Raw genomic sequence first — 14,316 nt, 5'->3', positions numbered from 1 at the left:
AATATGTCAAATTTCAGAATTAATTTTTTCGTAAGAGTAAAAGTAATCATGAAACAACATTTTGTCAGCTTGGGGTGTTGCGTAATACCTAATTGAAAAGAAATATAAGTGAGATTAAGGATTAAAAGTTATTTCTAATTAACATGTCTCAAAAGAAAAATTATTTCTTAGATATACATGTATATACCAAAAGTCATAAGCTTTTACTAAAAGCAATATTAGTGTCAGTTGACCAAATGTCACCTTAAATTGGTTTCAAAGTTTTAAGTCATGAATTGGGGGGATTTCTGATTGCCTAAACACAAATCTCTACTTCAGGTGAAAAGAAGATGTAAATATCTTAACAACTTGGTTTAGGCTCAAGGTCTTTGATGCATGAAGTGAAGGATGAATTTTAAAGTGTCACATCTTACACGCTATTATGATTCTGTTCTCCGTATCATCTTCAATAAGCTACTAGGATAGGCTTGATAAATATCTTATTTGTTATTTTTCACCTTACCTCATTAGCATATTACCATATAATATATTACCAAATTTTACACCTTTTCTAACCAGCTTACTGTTATAAGAAGATTTTTTTTTCTGACATTCTGACAAAATAGAACATTTGTCATTTTCATAAAACTGACATGTTTTTGCATATGTTTTGTGTTTTATTCATTCACTATAGGGATGGTAGCTATGAGACAGATGTGATCTAATATCAAACAAAATACATCAGTCTATATCAAGTTTTCATGCAGTTTTATTTACTTGTTTACGTAAGAAGACAATCTTAAAACATAAAATCGTCATTTTAAGTCATTGTAAATTACATCATTTGTGAAATTAAAAATTAAATGAAGTTGGAAATTTCTTGAGTGAGTGCAAATGAATACAGGAAAGATTTGTTCCTGAATACTCTAAAAAGATGTACCCAGTCAGTACTTCAAAAAATTCTTTTTTTCAAATCTAAACCATGGATATTTTTACATTGAGGGCATATGTTACCACTGCTTAGCCCATTCATTATCCTAGTGCTAAGTAAGATATAGTTTTAGGGGGTTTATGTAAACAATGACCTCTTATCTAAAGTGATAAAGCAGATTCCCTGACCACTGACTGGCCATCAAATCCTCATTACAACAGAGATAAGTCTATAGTGACCACTAACTGACCATGTAATTTGTTGATAAGATCATAAAGTGTGAATCCTGTAGTGCACTATCATCGGGTTTAATTATGGTCAATCTAATTCTATGTCATTGTTTGACCAGTGGCCAAAATCAAGTAAATCACAACTACATCAGTATATGAATGGGAGAGGAGGTATATTCTGGTTTAATTACTAGTAATCTAATTGTAAATCATCATTTGACCACCAGCCAAAAAATATGAATGCATACATATCCATAAATTATCTGGAGGGGGGAAGTCCTGATTTAAGATCCTGATATCAAAACTTCTTTTGTCATTTAATTTTAAGACTGCAGTCTGTAGAAAAAATAAACCCAGCATTTTATAAAATTCTTATCTTGTCTTAAAAATGTAGCCTTTTCTGAAAACCTGAAATATCTAAAAGACAACCTAAGTTCATTTTTGGTTCAACAACTAAGAACTATTGGTCAAGATCAAATTCTGGAAAGAATTAAGGGATTCTCTACTAGCTATAGGATGAATTAGTGTGATGGTGTAAGTTTTGGCAGGAGGCATGTAAATTATCACCATCTTAGCTGACCCATATGAATATCTTCATCAACCATGGAATGTATGAAGCCTGGAGGATGGGAAGTCATTACACAGATTAATTAGTCAAATAGTCAGTCTGACAACCAGCCAAAATGAGGAGAATCTTATCTACCTTTTTAATATTCTTTATTTTTGTGAAGCAGAATATTTCCATGTATACAGATAGATAATGATATTCTGTCATGGGTCAACAGTGTGAATTAGAAAGTCATAAAGTAGCATTTTAATTTATTCATATTTATAACTGGTTTGTATTATTGAATAAAAGCTGAAAAAAAATGTTGTGACAGCTTTCTATAAACATTCTTTCTTCCTTTCTCACCTAATATTTACTCATTCTTTCGTCATTCTATAAACATTGTTATGGTTTAACGTATGTTTTGTACAACAAAGTTATAATCCCTTCCCTCGGGAACCTCACTGATAAAGAGCTTCATTACTTGATAAAAAAGTGATCTAGGATAGGTATATTGGCACTGTAATCTATAATTATCTGTTACATCCTGATTACATACTGGGATTAAAGATTAATTACACACAGACTAATTGATGCCAATGAAAAACTAATCCATCAAAAAAAAAGTTCTTTTGTTTTCATGCCATCATATTCTAATGACAGTCTGTTCTCTAGATTAACAGTATTGTCCTGAATGTGCATAAAAATGCCACTGGACATTCCGCTTACAAAAATCAATCATCTTTTTCAAATATTCACACAATTACAAGGTAACCTAATGATTTGATAGTAGAGATGGGGAAAAAGTATTGTCTTATTCCTAAATAATTGGTTTTCCAATTAAGTCTAGAAATAAATGAATATTTAAGTTAACAAACATGGTAAACACCAATATACCTTCAAATACATGTAATGTTTGCTGGCCATAAGTTTTGACAGAATTTCCCTTTTTCCCGTATTTGGATTATATCCGCTACAATCTTCTTGTGTATTGTCATCTGTCAATTGAAATAGACAAAATGTCTGTCGCTCTTAATTTGAGAAGTCTACAGTTATAAAATCTTAGGCAATTTGAAGGTTACAAGTTCAGCTGACACTAACAGAAAGCTAATATATAGTGTAATATATGTCATCACCAGGCGTCAGAATTGTCAGTTTCAGTGTCAGATGGTCTGTTCTCCTTCAGGACACGATATTGTCCAAGTGTCACGGTCCAAATCGACTGATTTAAAGGTTTTTTTTCTATCCACTTAAATAACATACTGTGAATTTGACATTCAATTTTAATTTAAAGTTTCCATTTTGAAATTTTAATATATTCCGATCAAGATTGTGCTTGTTAAAATTTGATTTAAAGGAAGGAATAAGAGAATGAATAATATGAATATTAAAAAGGGGGAAAAATAAATTTTCTCAAGGTTAATGAAGGTGATACATAAAAATAATGATTGATTTCAAATTTCAATCAAATTTCTTCGTAATAAATTCAGTAATTTTACATTAATTTATGATCATATATTCACAAGGCACATTTAAAAGTACATGAATATCGTATGACTTGACGTGTGGTGTAGAACTGACATTGAAAAGGTTTGCAATTAAGTCTACGTACACTAAGTAAGGATTGACCACTGGGTGCCACTGTGACAAGTCTCCTGTACGTGGGGTTCAGAACTATTAACTGGCCCCAGTTTGACGGAAGCCACAAGAATTGTCATTGAAAAATCGTCCTTTGGTTGAAGGGAAATTAAGTACTGTGTAGTTGTATAGATTAATTTGATTTTAAATGCTAACAAGAGCGCCATTTAATTATTCATAAGATCGTGTGTAGATGGCCTTGCTCAAAGCTCTGATTGAGATCGGTAAAAGTGAGTACAATGAAATGTTTTTGTCAACAGCAGTGAAGCATATGATCACTGGCACCGTTAGTCTATCGGCAGATCGAGGACAATCAGTAGTCATTGTCATCAAGTTGCTTGACATTTCGTATGACAAGTACCTATTTTGATTTATGTGTGCATAATTAATCCATGCAATATATATTAAGTAGGTAATACATGTAAAGTACAGAACAATAAAATCAGGTGATATGTCGGTTTTTGTCGTCTATTCGTAGACAAGACTGGTTGATAAACTTTTATGAAGAATGATTTTGTGAATTATGCAATTCAGGAAAATAATACATAAATATCTTGGTTAATTTTTTTTTTTATAAAACTACATATTTCATTCTTTCAGTAGAATTTACATCAATTATAAGAAATTTGTTTTCGATAGCTTCCTTTCCACACAGATCTAAAATTTTCTTTTAACATGAAATATTTCCCACTGGACATAGAGAACATAATAATTAATCTATCCATATCCCTCAGGACTGCCTTTTATAAGTTCTTGATCTTATGGAACCCCAGTCAGCATTCAGTTCATTTTGTTCATTAATATGTTGCCTATCTTATAAGTCTGAATGATCTATTGATTAAAAAAACCAGCAGAGCAAAAGCTTAATTAATTTTTAATTATGTTCGCTCATTAAATTGTCCATAAAACTATTTAAAACTAATTTATGCCTCCCTCTGGTAAGCAACTGCAGAAGTCAATAGTGTAATACAAATTGCAGCACATAAAGACTGGCAGGTGCCTTTAACACACCTGAACAGGTAAATCATCAATTAATCAATACCCATGTTAATAGGTATATTGTAAGGTAATATTTGCTTTCTACTTTATTTAATGACACAAGAACACAAATATCGGCACTTTTCTATGGAAGGGATATTGACTTCAATTAAAAATATACTTATCAACACACTATTTGGTTGTGTTTATTATAATTTATTAACTTGTAAAATTACTTTATACTTCAAACACCTCTTTTAAAAAAGTGATTATGTAATTATAAAATGGGTTTTTACAAATGATCAAAAAGTTGAATTATAGATAAAGTTGTTAAAATGATAATAGTTTAAGCTCTTACTTTGATTTGTCAGAATACACAAAAACCACATGAATTGTCCACGTTTCTGATTGTGGTTAAAATTTTGAAAAGTTTTTAAACAAGCTTTTGTCAATACAATCTCTTATATGGCTAAAAATTGAAAAGATCGTCAAAATGAAGTAGGTACATCCGTATAAATTAGATTGTTAAGGGAAATAAAGAATAATAAAGGAAATAGATCATTACTCACAAATTGCACCTCTCCGGTATACTAAGTGGACGGAATTATACTTTTAATTAGAAAATAAATTCTATAGTATTGGAGGAAATGGTAGAAGTAAATTGATTTACAAATGACCATATTTTACATGTTGATCAGAAAATTGTCCATTGTGGTAAAAGAAGGGTTTTCTGTAGTGATTTAAGGTAGATAAATAGATAATGTCTACCAAGTATAAAGATTTGCTGATACAATTGATATTTTATACCTTAAGACCATCCATAAATTACGGTAATTTTGACATTTGTCAAACCACTCAAGACTGCAGACATCAGATTTCTTTTGATTTTTCATCTTTTATAGCAAAAAACATGCATACATCTTATCTAAGATAAAACATAGTTTGCACTTAAAATATGTAATGATGTGTATGAGTTTGCAAATGATAGTTTTGATTTAAATTTTAAAAGTTCATGATCAAGGACAAACAACGCTATAATCTGAATATCCCCCTTTTTTAATACAATCTTTTATAAACCTGCTTAGACTCAACGTGAATGGTTGTATCTAGGTCAAAAGATTGTTAGAAAGGATTACAGTAGATGTAGTTAAAGCCGTAGCTTTGTGTCGATTCACGTTAAAGTTTAAAATAAAATCTTAAGGACAAGCTACCTGGAGTAAAGCTCCGTCGGTAGTGTCAAAACATTTCTCTTACCCAGAATTGTAAAGATTTTCTAATTATCTGATAAAAGCTTTAAATAAAGATACCTAGTTTTCTCGTTAAGAAGGAAGTTGTAAGAAAGTTCAATCGACATCTTGTTACCCGCAACAAAGATCGTCAATAATACAATTCTATTCCAATGTATAAATAGCTCCAGATGTTAGGAAATGTGACATTTAGAATGAATAACATAGCTATACATTTAGTTCAAAAATCACATGAAGAAATGTGACTTTAAAATAAAAAAACATAGCTATACATTTTGTTGAAAATCAATAAAAGCCTATAAATTTTGAAGAATAAAACAAGGTTTCGGCAACTGCAAGATTTAAAATACACTATTTTAGATGCATGTCAAAAATAAAGCAGATGTCAGAATAAGATGCAGATTTCCACAGCTTTTCTATCTAAAATACAATTACATTGCAATAAAATCCTGCATATGCCATTTGTAAAGTCTCTGTTGCATTGTATTGCAACAAATAATCTGATAGCAAAATAATAAACAAGATACATGTGTTTGTTTTCTTTGTAAGATGTTCTTGTAAAGTTATGAAAGAGTCGGTAATGCTGTGTATTTTTATTAGATATAGTAACCTACAAATTGATAAAATATTACAGTCTACTTAGGTCGGTTACTAGAGTAATTATGGCATATGAAAAGTTTGATAGGAGAAAAAAATATCATTAAATGTGCATATTTTATTGATATTATAAGTAAGATACTGTTAGTGATTATACGTTATTACATAAATAATATCTTTGGTAGACTATTAATTTTATTATAGTAATTAACTTATGACTTCTAGACTTTGAAGATACAAATATCTCCCATTTTTATGCATTTTGTATGTTTATAATTTGTTTTCTGTGCAAGAGCATAAGATATTTTGAACAAAAATAAAATGCCTAAGTTGCCTAACCATAATGCACATTTACATACAAACAAATGTATGCTAGATGCCAATAAACATGTTCTTGTTTTACTTTTTGGCCATTAGTGATGAATATATCTCTTTCTGGAATTTTCATTACTCCATTTGTATAATTTTACTTTTACTACACTATGCTTTCTTATAAATAGCCCATATATTTATTTGTGTAGTTATGGTCTATATGGGGGACAAGTATTAGGACATTTATGACAGACTGGATATGATAGTTAAAGTTGAGAGTTTTGATGTTTGTTCCTTATGTCAATATATAGAACTACCAATAATACTTGCTAGTTGTTAGAGACTATGGTATTTCTGTTAGAGAGTATGGTATTTCTGACTACTGCTTTGTTGACTTATTGGACAGTGCTTCACTGATAGTGCGACGGAACAGTTAATCATTACGAGGGTCTCAAAGTGCATGAGTGGTTGGAAATGTTTTGAAACTTTAATTTTCCATTAATCTAATGAGTCATTTCAATTTATTTGTAATCAGGTGATTTTTCAATGTGAATTTACTATATTTAGATAGGTTTGTGGTTTGAATGAATTAAAGGTTCAGGGTTAGTAACGATTAATCAACACCTTTGAAAAGCTGGGTGGATTAACAAAAAACCCTATTTGATAAAAATCATAATCATTAAAGCACAACATCATTATGTACACAAATGTATCATATTTGAAATAATGGCCAAAATCCTTATCAAAATCATGCACATCTGGTTTCAAACCAGCAAACTTCAAAGAGAAGCTCTTTTATAATAGATAATTAGGAAAACAATAGGATTAATTTACCTGGCCCATGGCTGACCTATTGTTAATAAGTTAGCTGTATAGAATTAATATGATAATTATATGGAATATGATAATTGAGATAAAAACATTAATCCCTCCTTGGATAATGAACTTTAATATTGATGAGAGAACATCAAATCAGACAGGTGCCCCTAAGGGAAGTAACTCCTGTTATAGATCGTTATGCCTTAGGCCAGGTGTAACACTCTAGTAATTAGAAAATACATCTTCACTAGGTCGTTATGTCTTTGATGTTTCAATTTGAATCAAAACTGTAACATGGAAAGTTAACATGTATATTTACATGTGAGAAAATTATACTGTGCATGTGTCTTTTAAATGAGAAAGGTTTTTGCATGATTTAAACTTTTGTTTTAAAGAAACAGTAAAGAGGTCAAAACATATAAGTGAATATATTTTCAGATCTTTATAGCTTTAACTTTATGTAAACTTTGATTGAATAAAAGCCTGTAAAAAGTGCTGAGACAGCTGAAAGGAAATAGTTAACACAGTTTACATGTAGGAAATGTCAGAATATTATATAATGTTATTATTGTAGGTCATAAAGTTTAGGAAAAAAATATTAAAAAGTTAAACAAAAGATGCCATTATTTTTTTTATCTTAAAACCAATAAAATTTAACCAGTTATGTAATTGAAAAGGGGAGGAAAATAAGAAAACAGTTGTATACAAAATGTTTTTCTTTGAAAATTTGGCAAGCTTTTTTCCCCACCTAAGGTTCTTTTGGAATTAAAATGTATATGTTTCATAGATTTTTGCTAAATATATTTACTGTTTATAAAAATGTGAAAGGTGTGTATAGATTTGTGTTGTCAAAGTCTTATAGTTAATCTTTTATCAAACTACAAGTAGCTTAAAATCATATTATTCTGTGGTCAGGGAATCATGAGTTAGTCAACACTTTAAAAAAGTCGATATCTAGGGATATATATTCATTGACGTGAGCAAAGACTATTGGGTTTTAAGTCTCTGACGTAATTTCTTACAAGTTCATGTAGCATAGCTTTGTAGGCTTTGCATAGTGTAAAGAGTTTACAGAGTAAATAAGATGAAAACAAATATTAAAAACGAAAAGTAAATAAAAAATTATATCAGGCAAGTTATTAGGATGTAAAAATAAGAGATTAAAGTGCGCAGAAACCAAATGAACTCGGCATAGTTTTGTATCCACGTTGTTAAAGCGGAACATCAATTCATTTGGAGTGTTATGAATTTAGGTGGTTGTCAATGTACATACATGTACATTAAAAGGAAAACAAAACAAAAAACAACTTTCTTAACTTACGCTTTATCAATAAATAAAAGAGTTAATACAAAGAGACGGAATTCTATTTTTAGACCACCTAGGTTTTTTCTGTCCCTCAAAAAGACAGGATGCTCAGTGACACTACGACAAACTCGCATTAAGATTTCAATCCTTGATGAAATATGTACATCTATTAATGAATGATAGAATGTCAAAAAATCAACCTAATTTAAAAAGATTTTAAAGGCTGTAATTTGAATAAATTATCAATATTGAAAGATAAAGTGATGACTTTAAATACATTTGCTGTGTCATTGGAAAATTTAAAAAGAAAAAAACACTATTTATGTAGTCATGTGATATTGAAAGCTGCTTTATCATCTTCAAAAAAGGTGTAAAATTATCTCATAAAATTTTCTTTATTAATCAATTTAATTGCACCCCCACTTAGACATGTTTAGAGTTTAAATTCACCTACAAATTTAATCTTGTGTTACAAAATATTGGCTCTATACACTTGTTCACTTTCACTGGTAATAAGCACAAGATGTAACAAATTTGTTATTACAGTGTGTTGTATTTTTAAACAATTTCCCTTTGTCGAAGGTCAGTATCAAACGACATCGTGTCAACTGTAGTAATTTTGTGTCAGCTCCCCGTTTTTTCCCACATTAAAATCCAACTGTATTATAAATTGGATAAAAGCACACTTTTGGTCGATTAAAGGACAAGTCGGTGTAGAAGTTTAATACTTTGATTAGATTTCGGGATAAAACTTTATAAAGGACCCACAGATGTTTACGAGAAACTCATCGAATTTGATTTTCTGCCGATAGGTTTTCTTAAGAACGTCATGAATAATGCAGAAAACAGGTTGACCTCACTTTTGTAAAAAGATTCAGCTGTTTTTTTTTATTAGGTTTGGAAGTTTGCCAACGTAGTGTGTCGCTATTCCTTTTAGGTCACATACGTGATCTGTGTCCTTATGAAGATCTATTGCATTACCTGTGCTTCAACTTGTTTTTAAGTGTTATAAAATGAAATCTTTATAAGAAATGATAAATCTATTCATAAAGTTTATCATATTTTGTAAGGAGTGTTTAAATTTGGTCTGAAGCAGGATATTAAGAGGCCATTCTGGTTTTAAGTGGAAATTCAATTTTCCAAAAAACAATAAGGTCTTTGAATTGAATACCCTAAAAAAAAATGAAAGAAAAAATATCTTAATGATCAAATTTAAAGTAAAAATTATAGGAATGTGAATTACCAGTAATAAGATATTTTTTATCAGTTTTGCGGTCATGACTAGAGATGATTTGCCTCTGGCTTTATGTAACAAATGTAGGTCCACAAAATTTTTGTCTTTTGATCGAGGGCAATATTTTTTTTTTTTATGTTTAATATAACAGTTTGAGTGTCAAGTAACTGCATTATAATACATACTACCTATCCCTTCTCTAAAATGTCTGTGTATCTTTTACTTGTAAAATCCATTTCATAACTTTGTATTATAACAATTATATCTGAATTCTTTTATTCTGTTTTCAGATGTGGATGGAAAACAGATATTTGAGGGAGATCAGAATTTTCTTGACCATTTTAAAGTGTTAGATACTAATGAAGAATGGATGTTATTAGGGGGAAGGTATGTATCATACAAGACATTAAACAATACACACCGCAAAAATAATGTGTAAGATCCTTAAAATATATAAAAAATATTAAGCATCAGAGAAATTACAGAGAAGCTTTACTTTTAGAATGTTTAGGGGGTAAAACTGTGAACAAATGTATTCTGCTGATCATCAAAAAGCCTTTACCAGGAGGTTGTACTTGTACAGGAACAACAAAAAAGTTCTGAACAGTTAGACTGCATAAAAAACCTTTCATAGTATGTATTTGCCATGACCAAAATTGTTTTTTGTTTGTTTTGCAAATAGTAAAAAGCATGGGCAGGGCCATAAAAAAGAATAGGTTTGTTTGCCCAAACGCTACCTACCCAGAAAAAAGCTGCCTACTCAAATTCTTTTATTGTCCTGATTTGAAGAATTTTTTTTTTAATCAGACAGGCATGAAGACTAATTAACACACGATACTTCAATTTCTCTTCTTGAAAAAAGAAAAAGAAAATGCCTACCTACCTACCCACTCTCTCAACCTTTGGGTAGGGTTTGGGCAAACCAAATTTTTTTTAATTGTGGCCCAGTAGAACCTGAAAGTTCATATTGTTAGCCAAAATTGTCCCTTTTTTTAACTGTAAAGTCATGAAGATATTACATGAGAGATGTATGATTATCAAGAAGTTAGCCAATGTCCCCTTGGTATATTCTGTCCCTTTTTTTAACTGTAAAGTCTTGAAGAAATTACATGAGAGATGTATGATTATCAAAAAGTAGAAGTAAAATGATCTTTTGATAAAAAGAAATAAAGATTGTAGAGATTAAAGTGCATACTATACAAAACATACTTGTGCTGGTGATTTTTAATCAATTGGAGACATGGTAAAACCCAGATCAAATACAGATATCCTTGGCCCATCGGAAAGGTTTGAAAGAACTTTTCATATACAATACAAACTGTCTATAATTGAATTTATTTTTAAAGAAATTGACAAACACACAATAAGTATAATGAAGTTATAAATTGCAATACTTAAATGTAAATAAATGTATTTGTCATAATGACATGTATGGCGTCATATATATCACCTCCTGGGTCTCATAAGCTGGAAATTAAAAAGGTGTGAAACACACAATGTAATAACCATTAGACAAATATCATCATAAATTAGAAATAAATGTGGTAAATATATTGTTTTGTTTGTTCATTGACCATCTTACAAATCAGTAACGCTCCAAAACTTCAGTGGGATGGTGAACGAGTGCCAAGACATCAAATTTGGCAAACTGTCTTTTTAGTATGACATAGCTTGTGCCCTTCCAAACTATAAGACAAGATCATAAAATAGACAAAATACATATTTCATTCAGTTTATTGGTAAAAACATTCAAGTAAAACTAGATTTACAGAACCTGTATTCATACACATTTTATCAGTACGACTGCACCTAACATGTGAAATCTATGATAAGAAGTCTGAAGATATACTTTGCTCAACAGCAGGTCTCCTGTTCAATAAAGGTTTATAACTTAAAGTTAATGCAAGGTGCATGCAAAGTAATTTGACATGATTTGCTCTGTTTTACCCATTTAGAATTTAACAGCAGTCTTAGTGCATTTACTTATGAATTGCATGCACACATGATTATTTTGTATATATGATTTTGCACTGATTATAAAAGTTTTTAATTTTAATTTTCAGAAACAAAGTTTACAATCTTAGTATGAACACCTTAACTGAAGAATTGCAGGTAAATAATAAATAATAATGGAAGAGAATTACAACTCTGTCCTCCATTGAAGAAAATATATGTTTCCAATAAATTAATAGCATAGCAAAAGAAATCTATTGATGTCAAAATCTGAAAGTGATTGTTTATGAAACATCATAAGGCACATGTAAACTTACACAAATTAAGGTCAATCAAAATAGAGTCCTAGAATTTGAAATTGATGTATGCTTTGGAGACAGATGTTGCAAGTATGCTCTCCAGAAGTGCATCTGATTAATTCAGCAGGAGCTCTCTAGCTAGAAATACCATCTTCATTTAAGAAACATCTTTACCCCATCTGGTAACTTCTAATTAATTTGCAGGCAAAAAAGTATAAAGAATCACATCATGGGTGGGGTTTACATATGGAGTACATTCATTACAATGTTCATTTCATACTGTGTAGGTCTATCAAACAAAAACAACGAAACAGACACAATAACAAAACCTAGGGATGACTTTCCTTGTCATATTGCTATACAGATTCATCAATCAAAGTCTTATGATTTAATGTTGGCTAATTGGAAAAAAGTAATAGGGTTTCTCTGGGTGATGTCTGCACTATACTTCTGACATGAATTATTGTCTTTCTTTCTGATGAACCAGATTATATTATTAATAAATCTTGCCTCTTAAAAAGGTGAAGATGAAACTGTCATTGCTCAATCTTTAGAAGGTTTAATATTGGTTATTGGTTTTTTTCAGTTAAGGTTTTGTCTGATTTTACTAGTCAATCCCCTCTTCCCTAGTATCTTTTCCTTCTTTTTTGTAATAATATAGATAATCTGCACTGGTAATTTAGCTAAACATCATTTTCAAAAATGGGAAATCACTATAGCACCTTTGAAGAAAGAGTCTTTTCTTTCACCACATCAACATTTTCTGATAGATTTATTCGCTAATATCATGTAAAGGCATTCTAACCAAAGTGCATAAAGATATGCAATAATTAAAAGAACAACACAGTAAATGCTTCATAATTATGATGAAACAAAAACTAACATGCAATAAGCTGTATTAAAACGTCTAGAGAAGTGAAAAAATGAAAGGTTACTTCCTACAGAACATGAAATTGAAGACATTTGTTGTCTATAAAAACGACATCACCGTATTGTATAACAGAACTTCAAACAGCGTTAATCAGCACGTAGAAAGATCATATTTTCTTATGTTTTACAGAGAATTGAATGGGATCCAAGACAATACGATAAAGAATATTGTTTAATGAGGAGAAATTCAGAGGTGAGTCACGGTGATGGCGATATCTTTGTGTGGAGTCAAAAGAATAATTACATATGTTTTCCTCAGACTTTTAATGATCATATGAGTACTATAAGAAGTCTGCTTAAGTGTGTGCATTTAAGGATCATAATTAAAACTGTTTAAAAAATAAGTTAAGTATTGTCAAGCAATATTTTAGCGCCCCAAACCATGAGTATGATGTGTGGATTTTCTGCAACAAAAGCTGCCATGAAATGCAAAAAATCTTATTCCATTAATGTTAAGAATAGAATTACTCACAGAAACGTTCTCTTCTTACGTATAACTGAAGATTTATCAATGTACTGTTGTACTAAGCAAAGTATAAAAGTCATGATATGATGTCATATATTCCTGGGTGGCATATTTATATAAACTGTCCTTTATTACCTATACATTGCGTAATAATAGATGGGATTTTGTTGTGCATCTATTCAATCTGATGTGCTTTGTTATGCAACATTGTGTCAGTAATGTGTATTGGTAATGATATGCCAGAATTGAGATCATTTACCAATCTATACCAGTTATATAGGTACACCAGAGGCTGATGTGATGGTTTTAATATAATATTCATTTGATGTTTTCAATTTTGACTCCTCAGTCTATTTATATGGTATTTAAAAACAACAAGGTCAACCTTAAACAAAAGTTTTCTTAAATTAAAAATTTATGCAATGTCAAAGTTGAATTCTCCTTATTTTGTTCCCCACAGATGTTAACGAACCTTTTACTCAGATTACATAATAATATAGTATATAGTAACTTAAAAAACTATCAAAGAGATACCAGATGTTTTTTAGGTAAACTGCACTTTGTTTTGTCTGACAGTTTTTATCAGGGAAATTTACGTTCAACGTCAAAAAGAAAATTTGCTTTAATATTTCATGTACACACTGGTTACATGTTAAATTAGATTTACATTTTGCCACACGTCCTCAATGTTATCTCAAGCTTAAGGAACACGAAAGGTCAAGTTGTATTAATCATTGCTTGACTCACATTTTTTTACTGTTAAGATATTTTTTTGCTGGTGTTGGGGTCTGCATTTGTTAATATGATTTTCAAATTTCTTGAAATATCTTAAAATTTTGTCTGTGTCATT

General features: G+C 30.2%; 1 protein-coding gene across 11 annotated transcripts in view; it reads left to right on the top strand.

The window, feature by feature from the left end:
* LOC139518856 (semaphorin-1A-like) overlaps window positions 1-14,316 on the top strand; it is an 84,924-nt gene that overhangs the window by 57,396 nt on the left and 13,212 nt on the right. For 10 of the 11 annotated variants that reach the window (XM_071310488.1, XM_071310487.1, XM_071310486.1 and 7 more), the window contains 3 exons: window positions 10,109-10,205; window positions 11,882-11,930; window positions 13,131-13,193. In XM_071310488.1, coding sequence (XP_071166589.1) covers window positions 10,109-10,205; window positions 11,882-11,930; window positions 13,131-13,193 — 209 coding nt within the window. Of the gene's footprint in view, window positions 1-10,108; window positions 10,539-10,867; window positions 11,931-13,130; window positions 13,194-14,316 lie in introns of all 11 variants that reach the window. The other variant, XM_071310492.1, reaches the window with a different exon arrangement.

This window comes from Mytilus edulis, chromosome 4 (genome assembly GCF_963676685.1).
Source record: "Mytilus edulis chromosome 4, xbMytEdul2.2, whole genome shotgun sequence".
In the NCBI taxonomy this organism is placed as follows: Eukaryota; Metazoa; Mollusca; class Bivalvia; order Mytilida; family Mytilidae; genus Mytilus; species Mytilus edulis.
The sequence above is the reverse complement of the archived record's forward strand: the minus strand, read 5'-3'. Positions and strand labels throughout refer to the sequence as shown.